This window comes from Hyperolius riggenbachi, chromosome 2 (assembly GCF_040937935.1).
Source record: "Hyperolius riggenbachi isolate aHypRig1 chromosome 2, aHypRig1.pri, whole genome shotgun sequence".
NCBI classification, from domain to species: domain Eukaryota; kingdom Metazoa; phylum Chordata; class Amphibia; order Anura; family Hyperoliidae; genus Hyperolius; species Hyperolius riggenbachi.
Genome location: NC_090647.1, coordinates 293,690,480 through 293,711,679, shown reverse-complemented (window position 1 = coordinate 293,711,679; position 21,200 = coordinate 293,690,480). Strand labels below are relative to the sequence as shown.

Sequence of the window (21,200 nt, the reverse complement as noted above, 5' to 3'; positions counted from 1 at the left end):
ACTGTAGCGGGCTGTGTAACCCACTTGGTGGCAGATATTTGAATTGTATGTGTGTGGTGAATACCTCCGCTAGTCGGTTCATCAACCTGCGAAGTCGGTTACGCTTCGTGATGAGCAAAATGACAGTGTGAGAGGATTTCTGACTCCGATCGATTGACCCGATCGCAGACTGGTCCTTGTGCTTTGTGACAGCGGCCCCCTCCCCACCCACAGCTGGGACACAGAAAAGGGATCCGTTTCTGTGTCCAAAGCTGCCTGTGCAGAGGGGGATCCGTTTCTCCATGTGCGGTCCGTGAAAATCCTGCAAATCCGGACCATCCATTCAGGTTTTCAACACTGATCCCCCTGAATGCAGACGGATCTGTTTTTAATTTGAGTGAAGAGGGCTGCTATTTTTAACGTTGGTATCCTTGGCTACGTTTTGAAAAAACTGAGCCACGGATACATTTTTTAAAATAAGTGTGACCTTACTCTAACTGTGGACTGGAAGCAACATTTTGTGTACTGTTGTTGTACTTCATTCACAGGAAAGTGGACACATAGAAGACCGGGAGGAAAGTAAGGTGGCATGATTTATTCATGTGCTGGGGTTCTACTTGCTGTAAAGTAACATTTTAGTAGTTGGAGAATAATAATGAAGCGCATATGCAAGGATAACAAGGAAAATTGGAGGACCGTTCACTACTCTTACCCATTGATTGGTGCCAACAAAAAAGGAAGTGTATGGAAATATCACCACATTGTAGCAAATTTTAGTTTCTTATTCTGCCCTATTTTAAAACTACAAAAATCATTTTGGGTTTAGTTGGGCTTTGAACTTCCATTTATGTTGGTCACTTTAAAGGACACATCTCAGGACTTTTAAAATAAAAAAATTCCATTTACCTGGGGCTTCCTCCAGCCCCTGCCAGCCGTCCTGTGCCCTCGCTGCAACTCCGCTCCATGCTGGTGGTCTGGAGTCCCCTCTGGCGCAAGATGCCGACTGACTCTTGATGGAATTCTTTTTTTCAGCCATCTAAATTGCCAAAAGCTTACGTTCATGGTGTCACCTGGTATAATGTGATCATTTATGTCTGTAACAATCTTTTTCTTAGCAATTGATCTTTAACCTCATTAACAGTAGCATGGGCCACATATGTGGCTACATTTTTATGATCTACATTGGGATGCGAAAGTTTGGGCAACCTTGTTAAGCGTCATGATTTTCCTGTGTAAATCGTTGGTTGTTAGGATCAAAAATGTCAGTTAAATAGATCATATAGGAGACGCACACAGTGATATTTGAGAAGTGAAATGAAGTTTATTGGATTTACAGAAAGTGCGCAATAATTGTTTAAACAAAATCAGGCAGGTGCATAAATTTGGGCACCACAAAAAAGAAATGAAATCAACATTTAGTAGGTCCTCCTTTTGCAGAAATTGCCGCCTCTAAACGCTTCCTGTAGGTTCCAATGAGTCTGGATTCTGGTTAAAGGTATTTTGGACCATTTTTCTTTACAAAACATCTCTAGTTCATTCAGGTTTGATAGCTTCCGAGCATGGACAGCTCTCTTTAAAGGGGCACTAAGGTTAAATAACTGATTATAATCTAATTTAATATAAAATATGTGCAAGTGTAGCAATGTTTAACACCTATATTGTGGCAGAATAAAAGTCTATTTCAATATTACATTACCCTTAAGGGGCCCATACACCACGATTTCCCTGCCGAAATACGTCCGTTTCGATCACAGTGATCGAAACGGCCGTGAAATCGCAGCGCACACCGCTGACAGAATGATGGATTTCCGTCCAAAATCCATCGTTCCCATCGATCCATCCGTGCGGAAGATTTTTCTCGGGTTGAGAGCGGGTCGGGAGTGCGTCGATAGCGGCGTTCGAACGACCGACGCAATACAGCGGAGATACATTACCTGCTCCGCCGGAGCGAGTCCCGCTGTCACCTCCCGGCTCCCAGCTGGCATCTTCTCCACATCACTGCATCCGGCATAACTTCCTGTGTCACTGCAGTGACAGCGGAAGTACAAATAGAGGGCGCTGTATTTGAACTTCCGCTGTCACTGGAGTGACAAAGTTATACGCGGATGCCGATAGGAGAAGATGCCAGCCGGGAGCTGATGCGAAGAAGATGCTGGGACCAGGGGGAGAAGAAGACAGCTGGGACCAGGGGACTCGCGCCGGCCGGAACAGGTAATGTATGCAAAGGGGGGGGGGGCGGCGGCAGCTCCACAGATTGTGATCGGTTTCAGGCTGAAATCGATTCACAATCTGTTTGCAGTAAGGTGGCCATACGACCCCTCTCTGATCAGATTTGATCAGAGAGGGATCTATCTTTTGGTCGAATCTGATGGCAAATCGACCAGTGTATGGCCACCTTTAGTTAGAGATAATTCACGTCGGCAGAGGAAATTATCTGACTCCAAATCAGAACAAACCATTGTGCAGTAGGAGGCAGCTTATCAGCTGTTTGAGCTGCTGTTTTAATCCCCCCTTTGATATTTTGTGAGAGGATTCCTCAAACTCCTACAACGGCTCACTCGAGCAGTTTTACTACTCCTCTCAGCCGCCGTATGTCTCAGGACATTGACGTACGGCTCTGATGAAAAGAATGCAGGCAGAGAGCTGGTCTCCACAGCAACGGACAACAATATGTGTCCGTTCCTGAGCCAGCTGGGATGCCTCAGCCAGGAGCATTTTTTCATCAGAGCCGTACGTCAATGTCCTGAGACGTACGGCGTCTTAGAGGAGTAGTAAACCTGCACGAGTGAGCCGTTATACGAGTTGGAGGAATCCTCTCACAAAATATCAAAGGGGCATTAAAACAGCAGCTCAAACAGCTGATAAACTGCCTCCTACTGCACAATGATTTGGCGTCAGATCATTTCCTCTGCCGACGCAACTCATCTCTAACTAAGGGTAATGTAATATTTAAATAGACTTTTATTCTGCCACAATATCTGTGTTAAACATTGCTACACTTGCACATATTTTATATTAAATGATAATATAACCAGTTATTTAACCATAGTGCCCCTTTAACTCACACCAAAGATTTTCAATGATATTCAGGTCTGGGGACTGATATGGCCATTCCACAACGTTGTACTTGTTCCTTTGCATGAATGCCTTAGTGGATTTTGAGCAGTGTTTAGGGTCGTTGTCTTGTTGAAAGATTCAGCCCTGGCGCATTCTCAGCTTTGTCACTGATTCCTGGACATTGGTCTCCAGAATCATGTACTCAATTTTGACACCATTGTGTGTACATTATTCCTGACTATGGTGTACCATTGTATCTGATTAGACTTATGCTGTACTATTGTTGCATAAGAGCTTGTGATTTGTTTGATACATAGTTTAATATAAACATCTTGCATTTATTCAATTGCTGGTGTGCGAGTCATTCAGTTTTTCTAGTAGCGTGTAGGCTGTTTAGCCTGATTTACAGACTGCGCACCCACTAGATGAGGATTGTTCTATACATTTGCTGTAGGTGTGCAGACCTTTTTATTTAGAGGACCTTCTAGGCTCTCATTGGCCTCTCTACAGTTACTTGTCGTGCTGAAACTCTCAGAATGAACCCTCTTTCAGACGAGAGGCAGAACTGTGCGCTTGCCAAGTACAGTGGGATGCGGACGTTTGGGCAATCTTGTTAAATGTCATGATTTTCCTGTATAAATCTCTGGTTGTTACGATAAAAAATATCAGTTAAATATATCATATAGGAGACACACACACACACAGTGATTATTTGAGAAGTGAAATGAAGTTTATTGGACTTACAGAAAGTGTGCAATCATTGTTTAAATACAATTAAGGTAGCCATACCATGGTCGATTTGCCATTAGATCGACCAGCTGACAGATCCCTATCTGATCGAATCTGATCAGAGAGGGATCGTATGGCTGCCTTTACTGCAAACAGATTGTGAATCGGTTTCAGGCTGAAACCGATCACAATCTGTTGAGCTGCTCCTGCCGCCTGTCCCCTCCCCCCCGTATACATTACCTGAAGCTGGGTCCTCTTCTCCGCTCTGCACCGCATCCCTGCGTATACTGTGTCACTCCGTGACCAGGAAGTTCAAATAGAGCGCCTTCTATATGAACTTCCTGGTCACTGGAGTGACACAGGAAGTTCATGTACGCTGGGATGGAAGCAGGAACAGAGCGGTGCAGCGCGGAGAAGATGCCCGGGAGCCAGCGTCAGGTAATGTATATGTATACTTGATCGGATAGGCCTCCACTAACGACGCGCTCCCTACCCGCGGGCGATCGAGGGTAATTTCCCGCACAGCGCGATCGACGGACCGATCCGGTTTCGGGAGGAAATCGGATCGGCGGGTGCGTTTAGCGCTAACGATTGGCAGCAGATTCGATCCCAGTGATCGAATCTGCTGTCGAAACGGGCGCAAATCGGGCCAGTGTATGGCCAGCTTTAGGCAGGTGCATACATTTGGGCACCACAAAAAAATGAAACAAATATTTAGTAGAGCCTCCTTTTGCAGAAATTACAGCCTTTAAATGCTTCCTGTAGGTTTCAATGAGAGTCTGGATTCTGGTTGAAGGTATTTTGGACCATTCCTCTTTACAAAACATCTCTAGTTCAGGTTTGATGACTTCCGAGCATGGACAACTCTCTTTAACTCAAACCACAGATTTTCAATTATATTCAGGTCTGAGGACTGAGATCGGAACAGTGCTTTTCAGCGCTGCTAGATTTGGGCGCAGCCGGCGCCTCCATAGACTACAATAGGAATCACTCCTATTGCAGCGCTCAGTGAGTAACGTCAGAGCCGTCAGCAGACGGAGCCGAGGTTGCTTAAAAACATAATAATTCGGCCTCCAGCAATCGCTGGAAGCCGAATTATTTCATCCCCCCACTATCCATGTCGGCCTGGAGAGGGAATAGTAATTAAATCGGCCCGGACTTGTGCAGAAGCAGGATCAGCCGTATAACAGCTGGATCCTGCGCCCAAGTCTACCGGCGCCGATGTCAAATGTACTCACTGAGATGGCCATTCCAGAACGTTGTACTTGTTCCTCTGCATGAATGCCTTAGTGGATTTTGAGCAGTGTTTAGGGTCTTTGTCTATTTGAAAGATCCAGCCCCAGCGCAGCTTCAGCTTTGTCACTGATTCTTCAACATTAGTCTGGTCTCCAGAATCTGCTGATACTGAGTGGAATCCATGCGTCCCTCAACTTTGACAAGATTCCCAGTCCCTGCACTGGCCACACAGCCTCACAGCATGATGGAACCACCACATTTTACTATAAGTAGCAGGTGTTTTCTTGAAGTGCTGTGTTCTTTTTCCTCCATGCATAACACCCCTTGTTATAACCAAATAACTCAATTTTAGTTTCATCGGTCCACAGCACCTTATTATTCCAAAATGAAGCTGGCTTGTCTAAATGTGCTTTAGCATACCTCAAGCAGCTCTGTTTTTGATATGGGCTGAGAAAAGGCTTCCTCTACATCTCTCGCATACAGTATATCCTTGTGTAAAGTGCGCCCAATGGTTGCACAGTGCCTCCATCTGCAGTAAGATGATGTTGTTGGTCTTTGGTGCTGGTCTGTGGGTTGACTTTGACTGTTCTCACCATTTGTTGCTTCTGTCTGTCCGAGATTTTTCTTGGTCCGCCACTTCGAGCCTTAACTTGGACTAAGCCTGTGATCTTCCATTTCCTCAATATGTTCCTAACTGTGGAAACAGACAGCTGAAATCTCTAAGACAGCTTTCTGTATCCTTCCCTTATACCATGATGGTGAACAATCTTTGTCTTCAGGTCATTTGAGAGTTGTTTTGAGACCCCATGTTGCTACTCTTCAGAGAAAATTAAGAGGAGGGAAACTTACAATTGGCCCCCTTAAAGGGAAGGTTCAGGGACTATGAAAAAAAAAAAAAAAAATGTCAAAGCTATAGACCAATATCACTGCTAAATGTGGACCTCAAGCTTTATGCGAAAATGTTAGCCAACCGTCTGGCCCCGCTTTTAAACGGAATTGTCCACCCTGATCAGGTGGGATTTATCCCGGGGAGAGAGGCAAGGGATAACACCATCCGCACCATAGACATCCTTCAATGGGTAAGGTCCCGATCCACCCCAACACTGCTACTATCCACGGACGCTGAGAAAGCGTTTGATAGGGTGGATTGAGACTTCATTGAATCTACGCTGGGTCATCTGGGTCTCGGGACTAAAATGCTTAAAGAGAAACTCCAACCAAGAATTGAACTTTATCCCAATCAGTAGCTGATACCCCCTTTTACATACGAAATAGAATGATTTTCACAAACAGACCATCAGGGGGCGCTGTGTGACTGATTTTGTGCTGAAACCACTCCCACTAGAGGCTCTGAATACCGCGGTACTCCTGGCAAACTGCCACAATGTAACAATGTTCACAGACAGGAAATGGCTGTTTAGAGCTGTCTAACAGCCAGAACAGCTAGAAACAGCTACATAACATGCCCACAGTAACAATGTCACCATGCAATACATGTCAGAATGTGAATCTGGGAGAGGAAAGATTTTACAATGAGCAAACACTGACTAAATCATTTATACATAATTATGGTAAAAATGAAGCACTTTTTTTATTACATTATTTTCAGTGGAGTTCCTCTTTAAGAGGGTGTTGGCCCTCTACTCTTGCCCATATGCTAGAGTGAAAGCAAATGGGGTGCTGTCAGAGACGTTCACTATCTATAACGGAACTAGACAGGGTTGCCCGCTATCCCCTTTGATTTTCGCCCTTTCATTGGAACCATTCCTCTGCATGATCCGCAATAATCCTGATATTAAAGGCGTCTTTTTCCTATCCTCAACACATAAAGTAGCTGCTTACGCAGATGACCTCCTATTTTATCTCACTAACCCACATATCTCCCTACCAAATCTATTAGCTGAGTTCAAACGATATGGACTACTATCTAACATGTCCATTAATTACGATAAAAGTGAAGCTCTGGGGGTCTTAATACCCAAAGATCTGAAGTCGACACTGCAGTCCAATTTCCCTTTTAAATGGCCTATCAAAGCATTGAAATATCTAGGCGTTCAGATTACCCCAAACCCAGGAGATCTGTTCTCAGCCAACTTTAAACCCCTCCCATGAACGCATTAAACAAGACCTCCTCCTATGCAACAAACCACAATTCTCCTGGTTCGGCAGATCCAATATTATTAAAATGACAATCATGCCCCGCCTATTATATTTATTTCAGACACTCCCAATATTCATTCCTGTCCATTATTTCAAAGCAGTCACACAAACATTCTCTAAATTCATATGGAATGGCCGTAAACCCAGACTTAAATACTCCCTACAGACAGCCCCTAAGGATCTAGGGGGTATGGCGGTCCCAAACCCACGCCTTTATCATGCAGCTGCTATCATGATCAGAATTATAGACTGGCACAGACACTCTAGCTTTAAAAGATGGGTAGACATGGAAAACGAGATAATGAACGGACGTCTCTTGCACACTCCCTGGTTTGCCCCTTCATTTAAGGTGGGGAAACCAGAAGCATCACTGATCTCCCATACTCTCAAAACACTGAAATTCAGGCAGGACTCTATTTCGCCCTGGCCCTCGCCTCTACTCCCCATTCTTGATAACCCGGGTTTCCCCCTGGCCTCCCTTCCGCTAGTTACCCCCTCTGGCGCACACGCCCCAATCTACGAGCTCAGAACTTTTTTACTGAGGGAGAATGGACCTCCTTACAACAGCTTAAACAAGACCTTAGCTCCCCAAATCTGGATCACTGGTCCTGGCTCCAATTCAGACACTACATTCTATCTCAGGGCCCCAAAGCTAAATATATTAGACCTTTGACGGTTTTTGAACAAACTTGTCAAGGGGAAGGCCAAATGCGAGGCATGGTAACATTTATGTATTCACTTTTAAATAATCCTGAAGCACCCGCTTCGCCACTCAGGGAGAAATGGGAGCAGGACCTGGGCATGGTTTTCTCTGACAAACAATGGGGAAAAATCTTAGCCTTCTCTCACAAATCTTCCATCTCCTCTAAATCTCAAGAATCAGGGTATAAAATTTTCACAAGGTGGTACCTCACTCCTTCTAGATTACACCTCATGTTCCCAGGGACTTCCCCTCTCTGTTGGAGATGTGAACAAGAAACAGGGACTATGCTCCATATATTCTGGTCCTGCAGCAGGATCACGGGGTACTGGTCTGGCGTAAGGGACTTGATGCATGCAATGACAGACTTTCATCCACCTGACTCACCAGCTTTCTTCTTGTTACACCAGAACACCTGGTCTATCCGTAAATATAAAAAAACCCTTACAAGACACTTAATCAACGCTGCTAGAGCTTTGATAGCCAGAAAATGGAAATCTCCTGAACCACCCACAGTATTGGAGTGGTTGAAAGAAATAGATCAGATAAGCTATATGGAAGACCTTACCGCCACCATTCATGGAAAACATGAACAATTCTGGAAAACTTGGTTTGGCTGGTTTGAATTCAAGGAGTCTGATCGTTACCGGTCCCTTACGCAGGACCGGAATTAGCCTTGATACACGTGGAGGCTGGGTGGGGTGGCTTGGGAGCGGGATGGAGCGGGCTGGGAGCCCACCTCTGGCCTTGCAACACAATCTTGTTGCCTTGACTCCCTACCTCCTTGGCGTTCTGGGGATGAGGGCTCGCACTCGGGGTGGTCCCCTGACACATCTCACTCTTCTTCTATATCTTCTTTTCTAATTTCTCTAATACTTACCTTCTTTTCCTCCCTTTATCTTTATTCTCTTTCTACTCAAGATGCATAGGCCACAGGCTACCTATGTAAACCAAGGGATTATTTGGATCACCCTACACAATACTAGCAACTTTAGTTATTCTGAGAAAAGGCATTAGGTGCGGGATGTGCTCCCCCCCCCCCACCCCCCTCTGTGTTTCTAATATAGCGCGGCAGCTCCTGGTGTATGTTCCCACTGGGCCCAGGGCTGACGTTCGTAGGACATATCTGGGAGGAGCGCACTCACACCTGCACCTAACTGTTTACCCACTACATATATAAGTTAAAACGTACAGCTTGCCTGTATTTTCATTAGCCGCACTGGCTTGCGGCCCAAATATGTAAAATCTTCATGTTTTATTACAGTCAGGTCCTCTATAGTGCATGAGCCGGTGGTACTTCATAACCCTTTATCTATAACGTGACAGCTGATATGTTCTTATTTCCTATGTGATATTTTGTACATTGGTATTGTCATACACCTGTATTGGCTATACATGTTTATTTGTCTGTTTTGAAAACTAAATAAAAATCTTTAAATCTGAAAAAAAAAAAAAAAATCCTTATCCACTTACCTGGGGCTTCCTCCAGCCGTGGCAGGCAGGAGGTGTCCTCGGCGCCGCTCCCGGTGGCCGACCCGACCTGGCCAGGCCGGGCCTCTTCTGCGCTCCATTGTGCGTTCCACGCCGGCGCGCTGACGTCATGGGACGTCCTCCGTGGCTGTACTGCGCAGGCTGAGCCCGGAGGACGTCCCATGACGCCATAAGAAATTAGGCATTTTTTCCATTTTTTTTTCTTAATATTCCTGTGAAAATGCATTTAGAAAAAAATTATTCTTAGCAAAATGTACCACCCAAAGAAAGCCTAATTGGTGGCGGAAAACACAAGATATAGATATAATTCATTGCGATAAGTAGTGATAAAGTAATTGGCGAATGAATGGGTGGTGAAAATTGCTCTGTTGCAAAAGGTGTAAAATCCCAGCAGGCTGAAATGGTTAAAAGGAAACATCCATATCCCTCTGTTAAGGTTCCCTTTAAAGGACACCCGAGGCGAAAATAAACTAATGAAATAAACAATTTTATCTATCTTCCTTCTCCTAAAAATGACTTTTTTAAGATATTACACTTTTATTTTATGTTTAACCACTTAAGCCCACAGGGTTGAAATTTTTTTTGCATCTGAGCAACTATCACCTCCCATTCATTTGCCAATAACTTTATCACTACTACTTTATCACTACTCATCACAATGAATTGATCTATATCTTGTTTTTTCCGCCACCAATTAGGCTTTCTGTGGGTGATACATTTTGCTGAGAATTAATTTATTCTAAATCCATTTTAACAGGAATATTAAGAAAGAAATGGAAAAAAATCATTTCTCAGCTTTTGGCCATTATAGTTTAAAATTAATACATGCTACCATAATTAAAACCCATGTACTTTATTTGCCAATTTGTTCCGCTTATTACACCATTTAAATTATGTCCCTAACACAATGTATGGTACCGATATTTTATTTGGAAATAAAGGTGTATTTTTTCAATTTGCGTCCATCACTATTTAAAAGCCCATAATTTAATAAATTATATTGATAAACTCCTTTGACATGCATATTTAAAAAGTTCAGACCCTTGGGTAACTTTTTTTTTAATTTTTTTAATTGTGTTTTTTTTTTTTTTAAATTAGCTTTTATTTGGGTATTTTTTATGTGGGAGGTAAACAGCTAATTTGAAATGTTAAAACATGTATTTGTTTAATGTAAAGTGCTTTTGTGTGTAGTTTTACTATTTGGCCACAAGATGGCCACAGTCAAAAAGTCCTGGGAGCGATCGATCTCGCTCCCAGGAAGAAGAATGAAGACCAGGAACTTTTTGAGCTCAGAAAAGCCACAGCGTCTAAAGAGACGCTGTCAGCTTTTCTCGGGGGGAGGGGGGGGGGGGGGTCCGGTCAGTGAAAGGGATCTATAATCCCTTTCATTGATCGCTTGGCTAACGGCCGGCAGCGGGAGTGTGCACGGTGGGCCCTGCGGGAGCGTGCGCGACCCACGGGAGTGCGCGCAGCCTAACTGGACGAGAATTTTCGTCCAGTTAGGCCTATGCCCGGGCATACACGGCTGCAATTATCTAAGTCCTAAACGCTTGTTCAGTACCTTCAACTCTGTTCTCCATCCCCCTCCTCCTTCATCTTGCTTATCAGCTGAAGAATTTGCAACATACTTCACTGATAAAATTGACAAAATCAGAAGTGAATTCTCCCTGCAGCCCTCAAATCCCACCTCTATACCTCTCATTGACTGTTCTCTAACTGCCTTCTCTCCACTCTCTGAACACTCTTTCCTCTATAATTGCCAAAGCTAATCTAACCACCTGTTCTTTGGATCCTATTCCCTACCATTTCATTCCGCAGCTATCCTCATCTCTCTTGCCTGCACTAACAACGCTATTTAACCTGTCCCTCTCTACTGGCATCTTTCCGTCCCCACTCAAAAAAGCTGTTGTGACACCACTACTTAAAAAAACCTTCTCTAGATCCTACCACACTTGCCAACTACCGCCCAGTGTCACTTCTCCCATTTGCATCCAAACTACTTGAACGCCATGTACATGCATAATTAAGCCATTATTTATCTGCTAACTCCCCTACTTGATCAGTTCCAGTCTGGCTTTCGCTCTAACCACTCCACGGAAACAGCCCTTACCAAAGTGGCCAATGACCTTCTTACAGCCAAATTCAAAGGTCAATTTTCCATACTCCTCCTTCTTGACCTGTCATCAACATTTGATACTGTCGACCACACTTTACTCCTACAAATACTTTCAAATGTCGGAATAAAGGGCCTTGCTCTTACATGGTTATCTTCCTACCTCTCCTGGAAGGTCCTTCACAGTCTCCTACTCAGATCAGATCTCTTCTCCTTATGCTTTGTCTGTCGGGGTTCCCCAAGGCTCTGTCCTTGGTCCCCTCCTCTTTTCCATCTATATGCATGGTCTTGGTGATTTAATCAACTCATTTGGGTTTCAATACCACCTCTATGCAGACGATACACAACTGTACCTCTCTGCCCCAGACCTTAACTCCCTCCTTAAACGTGTTCCTGACTGCTTGTCTGCTATATCCTCCATGTCCTCTCGCTTCCTAAAACTTAATATGAGTAAAACAGAACTAATAATTTTTCCACCGTCTCTGTCCACCTCCCTGCCTGAAGTAACAATAAATGTTAATAACACTCCCATAACTTCAGTTCCCAAAGCTCGGTGCTTGGGGGTGATATTCGACTCATCTCTCTTTTATTCCTCATGTTCACTCCATAATCAGCTCCTGCCATCTCCAACTCAAAAACCTATCTCGCATCCGTCCCTTTCTCACTCAAGACACAACTAAAATGTTAATACATGCTCTCATAATTTCTCGTCTGGACTACTGCAACGCACTACTTTGTGGACTACCGTCTAACAAACTGGCCCCGCTCCAGTCGGTACTGAACTCAGCTGCTCGTCTCATTTATCTTTCTTCTCGATCTTCCTCTGCCGACCCTCTTTGTCAAGCTTTTCACTGGCTGCAAATTAACCAGAGGATTCAGTTCAAACTCCTAACCCTAACCTACAAAGCTCTCCACCATCTCTCTCCCCGGTACATATCCTCACTAATCTCAAGATACAAACCCAATCGCAATCTCAGATCGGCACATGATCTTCTGTTGTCCTCCTCTAGAATCAACTCCTCACATTCACGTTTACAAGACTTAGCACACGCTTCACCCCTCCTCTGGAATGCCCTCCCACAACACATCCGTCACTCGCCAACCTTTGTTACCTTTTAAACGCTCTCTAAAAACACACTTGTTCCGACAAGCATATGCGCTACCTTAGGCCACTTCCCTTTGTACTAAGACCAAATTGCACTCCTACTAGGTATCCTAAAACACAAAGCCTCTATATATTTGCTGCATACTACCCCTCCTCCTGTCCCCCCCTCCTCCCCCATTCCCTTTAGATTGTAAGCTCGCAAGGGCAGGGCTCTCTCCCCCTTTTGTGTCTTGGTAACCATTATACCTTTTTTTCATCATGTTAATTTTATCACTCATTACCAATTCTATAATTTGTATTTTGTATCATTCTTTGTATTTTGTCACTAATTATGTATCTTGTATATTGGTGTACACCATTGTCTGTATTATTATGTACCCCATGTTTGTTTCTTACTTTGTACAGCGCCACGGAATATGTTGGCGCTTTATAAATCAATAATAATAATAATTATGCGCCGGATCGAGCTGCTGGCTCAATGCCGGCGCATCCCCGCTCGTCCACGCGGATCGATCCCCGCTTGTCCCTGTGGGCGGCTGCTAATCAGCCGCTCGTTTATTCTATTGTTCTCCCCGCCGGTATCGAGCAAAGTGTCGATCCGGCGGGGTATTAGACACGTCGGATCTTATCAATCGAGCCATCAGGCTCGATTGATAATCCTCCCCAGCAGCCGTGTATGCCCAGCATTAAGGCCCGGTGCACACCAAAACCCGTTAGCAGATCCGCAAAATGCTAGCAGATTTTGAAACGCTTTTTCTTATTCCGTAGCGTTTCACCTAGCATTTTGTGGTTTTAGGAAGCGTTTTTGGTGTAGTAGATTTCATACATTGTTACAGTAAAGCTGTTACTGAACCGCTTCTGTAACAAAAATGCCTGCAAAACCGCTCTGAACTGCCGTTTTTCAGAGTGGTTTGCGTTTTTCCTATACTTTACATTGGAGGCAGAAACTCCTCCGCAATCCAAAAAATGCCTCACCCCGGGAGTATGCGTTTCAGCAAAACGCCTCCCACTCTGGTGTGAACCACCCCATTGAGATACATTGACCAAGCTGCAAAAACGCCAGCCCTAAGTGGTTAAATCTACTTTTTAAGTTTTAACTGTTTTATTGTTTTTGCTCAATGACAAATTCATTGAAGTATGCCAGAGCTAAAATCTAAGAACTATTGCACCTTTTTATCTCTTTCCTGCTCTCAGAAGCCATTTTTTGCTAGGAAAGTGGTTTATAGTTGGAATTTCTTATCAGTGAGGGTCACACTGTAGTCACTTCCTGTCTGAGTCAGGACTGAGTCAGCCACTTACATACCTGATATTTAACTCTTTCAGGTAGAGAAATAAAAAAAAGCAACACAGCATAGTTATTTGTGTGCTTGACACTGTACATACCCATGTCTATCATCAATGTCACATGTCACCTCAGGTATCCTTTAAATAGTTTGTCAGGGACGTCTGTGTGCCTGATATTGAGGTGAAACCACTTCCACAGTGTGATTTCATTGCAACAATTTCCTGTTGCATTGTAGGAGATAACTGTTGTTTCCAACTGCTAAGCAAGCAGTATTTCCCACTGTGTATGAAATAATTATATAAATATTGTTATAGTAAACACTGATATAGTAAAATCGGTCCCCAGGTCCCAACCATGCATATGTATCAATATACAATATGACTAATTCTAAAACAGGGCAAACAGGATTTAAGCCCGACGAAGGCTGCAAAGCCGAAAGCTCGCTTATTCTTATTCTTTTTTAGTTAGCCAATAAATGGTATCATCCTGATTTAAAACTTCGTACATTTTGTATGTAAATGTATGCGGCTAGAAAATGACCAATCCATTTAATCCTTGGTGGGACTTGATTGGTCCATTTTCAAACTGTATAAATTTGCATACAACACTTACATAATCTTGAATGAACATGGAACTATTTGCATCTCATTGAGCATCCCTACATCAGATGCGCTCGTATGAGGTGGGAGCACGGTTAAAAGAAACACATTCGACAAGCTCTTGTCTAATAGGTTTAGAGGGATCCAGCAGAACAGTGGCTTTAAACCTGAAGTGAGAGGGATATGGTGACTGACATATTTACTTTTAAACAATACCAGTTCCCTGGCATACTGCTGATCTTTCATGCGTAAGTAGTGTCTGAATCAGAACACCTGAAACAAGCATGCCGCAAATTCAGTCCAACTTCTGTCAAATAATCTGATCTGCTTGCTTGTTCAGGGTCTAGGGATACATTTTTTAGAGGCAGAGAATCAGCAGGCAATTCATATTGTTTTTCAACCACTTGACCTCTACAGGTGGTGGTCCCCTTGTGGACCAGAGCAATTTTCACATTTCATTGCTCCTCCCATTCATTTGCTAATGACTTTATTACTAATCTCACCAAAATGATCTATATTTTGTTTTTTTCATCACCAATTAGCTTGCCTTTTTGCTAAGAATTATTCTAAGTGCATTTTAACGGGAATACTAAGAAAAAAATTGAAACAATTCATTATTTCTCAGTTTTCAGCCATTATAGTTTTAAAATAAAACGTGCTACTGTGATAAATCCCCACACATTTTATTAGCCCATTACAATGTTTTACAACGTTTAAATTATGTCCCTAGTACAATGTATGGTGACAATATTTTATTTGGAATTTTTTTTTCCAGTTTTGGTTTTGTTCGTTTACACTATATCACTAATTTACAAGCCCCTATTTGCAAAAATAACAGCAATATACCCTTATGGCATACATATTAAAATGTTTAACCACTTCCGGATTCTCGGAGCGTATATACACGCCCCTGAATCCAGAAGTGTATACCATACGAGCGGCCGTTCCATGTCAGTTCCCGGAGGGTGTCTCCGTGAACACCCTGCGAGCCGATCGGCGGCTCGCAGGGTAAATGTAAACACACGGGGAAGATCTTCCCCGGTGTTTACATGTATACGGCGCTGCTGCGCAGCAGCGCCGTAGAGGAGATCGGCGATCCCCGGCCTCTGATTGGCCGGGGATCACCGGCATCTGATAGGCTAAAGCCTATCCCATCAGGCGCAGGACGGATTTCCGTCCTGCGCCGCTCACAGGGGGAGGGAGAGGGAGGGAAGGGGAAGGAGGCCAGGAAGCGCTGCGGAGGGGGGCTTTGAAGAGCCCCCCCCCGCAAGCGCAAGCAGCCGGCGGCGATCAGACCCCCCCAGCAGGACATCCCCCTAGTGGGGAAAAAAGGGGGGAAGTCTGATCGCCCTGGCTGCTATCTGATCTGTGCTGTGGGCTGGAGAGCCCACGCTGCACAGATCAGCATAAAAGTTCATGGTGTGGAAGTGGTTAAATGCCACTTTGTTTTTCTTTTTTTACACGAGTGTTATATTTTTTTAATGGGGGAATTATGTATTTTTATTTAATGTTTATAGGTACCTGTATGCTAACCCTGGCTTACCTACATGGGAAGGGGCACAGATCAGGTGTATTGGAAGGGAATGCTGCTAGACCATGTCTTTTGACGTTTTATCTCATCGTTAGTACTTCGGAAACTACATTTGTTAGTCGGCCCTCCCAGGGCGGTGCACTAACAACGCTGTACTGACTTGTCATCAGCCTTTGCACATGACTCTTCTTTTGCTATGAGGGGGGAGGGGGGGCGGTGACACGACAAGCACGTGTAACAGAGCAGCTTCAGGTGGTGGGAGCAGCGAGAACAATGCCATTGTGTTGTGCTTGGGCATTGCTAAAAATCCAACATGATAGCTCTTCATGCTATCGTTGGGCGGCGGATGTTGACACGCTGGTCTGACCATAACGACTCCCCCCGACATGGCAGTCGTTATGGTCTGCCATTCAGAGTTCAGACCAGTGTGTGTATGGACCTTCAGATGGATGTCTGAACCACCTGCCTAGTGTCTCGTCCAAATGTTTTTCTGCAAGTGCGCAGAAAAGCATTTTTCGACTTTCAGCGGCGATTTCCATCATCTTTCATCCCGCAGGGGGGGGGGGGCGCAGGATTGTGGTGCTAATGGATCCTGACACTACCGGACCCTGCTGCTTCCGGACAGTGGAAAAATATAGTGATCAAAATGCTGTTTGCATAAACGGCGGTACATGATGTGCAAATGGGCGTGTGAACTTGCCCTTACTTGTTGTACCACACGAGATCTTTTAGGTAAATACTGTACAGGTTTTATTTCTACATTAGTAGATATATTCATCCATATTTGAGGAGCATTTTCCTATTTGTGGTTAATGTGTTTATTTTGGAAATCTTTATTTAATGTTTTGACATAATTTTTTATTTGCAACTTTTATTGTACTCAAAATGGATACTAGACCTTTGCTTGAAAGGATTTTAGGAAGTTGCAGGCAATAATGTCATGAAAATTAATTGAACCACTTTTTGCACAGACATCCTGCAGAAATTGAACGCCAGGGAGGTTAAAGTCAAACCGAGGTGAAAATAAACTGATGAGAAAAACAATTATATTTAGCCTCCGCCTCCTCCTAAAAATGACTTTTAAAAGTATCCCATGGTGTTCTCTTATATTCAAACAATTACAAAGTAGGTTGAATGTTTTACTGTCTCTAATCAGTGACAGCATTTTTAGTGTCCCAGGCTTAAAATACGTGAACTATCGACCTTTTTATCTCTCCCCTGAGGTCAGAAGTTGGATACTGCCAGAAAAACTTTTATGACTGTAATTTGCTTATCAGTGATGCTTACTATATTCCCCAAGACAGAAGCTGTCACTTCTATGACCAGAAAATAACTATTTCAGTCAGCAAAATAAAACAAGGAAAACAGCCTGGTTATTAATATTTTGTACTGTACATTCACATGTTTATCTCATCATGTCACACGTTGACTCGGGTGCACTTTATAGGATTTATAGGATCTACAAAGCCTCTGGTGTATCCAGAAGCTTCCCACTATAAAGCTAAGTATATAATTTTATGTTTTCCACTTCAGGTACACTTTTTTTTTTAAAAAATAAGGATTAGGATATACAAACCTTTTTTGGATTGTATAACAGTGAATCCATCTGTGCCTGGAGATTTGCTAACTTGTGATTACCATGGCAATTTCATTAGATTTTCCTTTTAATCTATTGTTTGGAAGGGAGTAGAGCAAAGCAACTATTAAACAGTATTGTCCTTTTCTTATAAGGGCACTGTCTAGGTATTTTACATTCAGCTGTCCATTCAGGGTCGAGCTTGACTTTATATGCCAGATCAATGAATCCTTATCGTACTTAATGGTGATCAATTCCTTCCCTACACGGAATACTCAATAGAATTGCTTTCTATTTTTTTTTTTCCTGAATGAGTCCTTGACACTCTCGTTAGACTACTGAATGAATGCATTTAGTGTCTTTTTCTTGTTTTGTTTTCCTCTGTTGTGGTTACTTTTTTTTCCCCAAATGATGCAGCATTCTCATACAGCCTAATTAAATATTTCTCTGATCGCATAACATGATGCAATTTCCAACATGAGCACACTGAGCGTTTTTCTTTTGGGGGTAATTAACTATAGCACTGCGTTTTCGCTGCACAATGGGAGCTGCGGCCAAATTGGAAAAAAGTAAAGCTAAGCACACATTTTCCTCAGCTAAACTGTCATTTGTAACTAGAAGTCTAGTGTATATAGGTGTCTTCCAACATCGTGGCCTCTCTGTAGCAATCCACTAGAATGGACTGCTGTCTCCCAGGGTTATTTGTTCCCTCACTTCACTAGAATTTCCTGTTTTATGATGCACAGACCATATAAAGGCGCAGCGATTAAAAATAGGTGCAAGGTATTGCAGTTAGTAGAATATCTGTAATTTTCTACCATCTTCTGCTATGTATGTATAGTAGAATATCGTTAGTATTACTGATATTCTACTATTGTGTATTCCAACCTGTTCCCACACTAACTTTCTAACCTACCCCACTACTTACACCTAACACTAATTTATTTTCCCCTACCTGCCAAACGCTGTAATAACAGCGTAGGAGATGGGGCCAGTACCACCATAGGTCGTAATAGGAATTACGGCTATAGCCGCGCTCAATGAGTAATTTGGCCGCCGTCAAAAATTCCTACAAAATCACTAATTCGGCTGCCAGCAATACCTGGAAGACTAATTGCATGTTTCCCCTACTATCAATGGCGGTCTGGAGGAGGAATAGTAACTAATGTCACCGGGGCTTGTGCAGGAGCAGGGTAAGCCATTTATCGGCTTTACCCTACCCCTAAATCTCCCAATGGCAGATTCATAGGCACACCTACCTGCACCTAACTACAAGCTGCTATAAAGTGGATAAAATAGCCACTATGCCACTATTTTATTTAAGAGTTCTGTTCTTTAGTGCTTTCTTTGCTTTTTCTACAACGTTCCGCTACAGTTAGCGGAAGTTCCCTATTGCTATCTTCTTGAGCGCCCATTTTTTTGTGGCCATGATTGCATCCAAATTACTGCGTAGCATGTGGTTCTGCTCATGCATCCCTCCTCTGTCCAGTTCCCGCTCAGAAGTTTGTCTATACAGAGCTTCTTCCAAAACTGCCAAGTGAAAAAGTCCCTAAGCATGGTTTAGGTTGACAATTGCAAATGTGTATATTTTTAGTGTGTTATGACCTCAGTTTAATGACCTGCCAGAAGGTGTTTCTGTACTTGCTGTGTTCTCAAAGCTAAGCAGTTTCTTCAGGCAGTGTCTCCTATTCCTCAAGATGACTGCCATTGGGTCTGTCTGAAAAACTGTACGTTTATTTCTGTATAATAATAATAATAATAATAATAATAATAATAAAAAGCTTCATGTGCATGCTAAACAAAACTCTGTGATGTAGCCAATAACAGCCTCTGCCGAGAATCTAGCATGTGTACATCGTCCCCGATACCTCGGCCAGCAATTAGCTGAGCAGATCAATAGCTGGATGAAAGCTTTGTTCCCCCCATCTCACCTTGCCCCCCTGTAATCTCACATCCGCGCCACTACATTGGCTCTCTGCCCCACGGTTCATACACACCCTAGAATTTTAGTGTTCCGGATTACTGTGCTCATCCCAGGTGGCAATATGGCGACAGCTGTCCCACAGTGTCAAGTTTTAAAAGCAAAAAGTTGTATATAACCTCTTCTTGTTTTATTCACAGTGAGTCCATTGACACTTCATGTCAAATTCTCCATCAAAATGTTAATACCTAAGTTCAAAACCACATATGTGTAAAATGCATTATAGGTTCATGCAGGGCTGAGAAAATACCAAACACCTGACCTCTTGAGGTCTACTCTGATTGTTGTCAGTGGATATCAATTTGTCCACACCAATGTAAAGATTATTGGTGATAAGCCTGCATGCATTTTAGAACAGTCCATAATAGAAGTATGTTTTTTTTTTTTTTGCCAGTCTCGGTGGAATTAATACTATTGATGTTTTGAAATGTCATCTGCCTTTTAGGCTTTACTGCAGCACACTGAAGATAGTACTGTATCAGAAGACTTCATGCTTTGTGCAGATGTTTACGAGACAGCACTTCGATGCTTTGCAAACGCAAGAGGCAACCTTACCACTGAGTGTGAAGATGTGGTGTTACTCCTGGAAAGACTTGTATTGTAAGTAAACAAGGTTCCACAAATGTAAATTCTAGCAATATTGTAGTGCTATTTTAGATGTACTTGCTTCACTCTTTGTATTTTTTTTGTCATACGCCTCTACTTCTTCAATCTCCTTCTTCAAAATATGTATTTTAAATTGTACAATTTTTTTGTGATAGTGATCCTTTAACCACCCTGGCGTTCAATTTCCCCAGGATTTCCGTGCAAAAAGTTTCAATTAATTTCCAATAAATTTCAACCATTTTTTTTTTGCAACCAATTTTTTTTTTATATTGAATTCAATACAGGTTATTGTATTGAATTCAATAAAAAAAAGTGTTTTCTGCAAGATGTTGATGACGCTGTAACCCTGGTGTCATCAACGCCGATCAACGGGGGACATTTGATCGACGGAGAAGCAAAATCCGCCAAGGGACACGGAAGAAGACACTGGGAAAGCTATCAGAGGTACGCGACGAGGGATCACCACGCCAATGGTGAGTATAAGATCCAGATGTATAGTTAGCCAGATGTGCAGCCAGGTATAGTTAGCCAGATGTGCAGCCAGGTATAGTTAGCCAGATGTGCAGCCAGGTATAGTTAGCCAGATGTTTAGCCAGGTATATAGTGAGCCAGGTATATAGTGAGCCAGGTGTTTAGCCAGTTATATAGTGATCCAGGTGTTTAGCCAGGTTTATAGGTAGCTAGATGTTGTTCCCCCCCCCCCCCCCTCCTAGCATGCTGTGGGTAGCGATCTGTGCTACCCACAGCGTGCAGAACAAGCATCCAGCCACCCTAGGGAATCCCTAGGCAGCCAGCGGGGCAGAGAATGTGCGGAGGCTGTGCTGGTGGGCAGGGGATCCCCCTCTGTGCAGGTGGGGGGATCCCCCTTCTATTGTGACTGTGGTAGATGGGGGACCCCCCATTTCATCACCTGTCACACCTAATGTACGTGTGAGTGACCCTCCGGTCACTTACACGCACCGCCGGTCCCTGGAAAAATTTCCTGATGTCGAAGCGGTCCTTGGGCCAAAAAAGGTTGGGGACCACTGCTTTGACCTCCCTGGCGGTTCATT

At 43.4% G+C, this 21,200-nt stretch overlaps 1 protein-coding gene across 1 annotated transcript in view; it reads left to right on the top strand.

Annotated features, from left to right (window-relative positions):
- The window catches only part of RLF (RLF zinc finger), an 86,335-nt gene that overhangs the window by 31,768 nt on the left and 33,367 nt on the right, over window positions 1–21,200 (top strand). Inside the window, exon 2 of the mRNA XM_068268951.1 lies at window positions 19,988–20,142. Coding sequence (XP_068125052.1) covers window positions 19,988–20,142 — 155 coding nt within the window. The remainder of the gene's footprint in view (window positions 1–19,987; window positions 20,143–21,200) is intronic.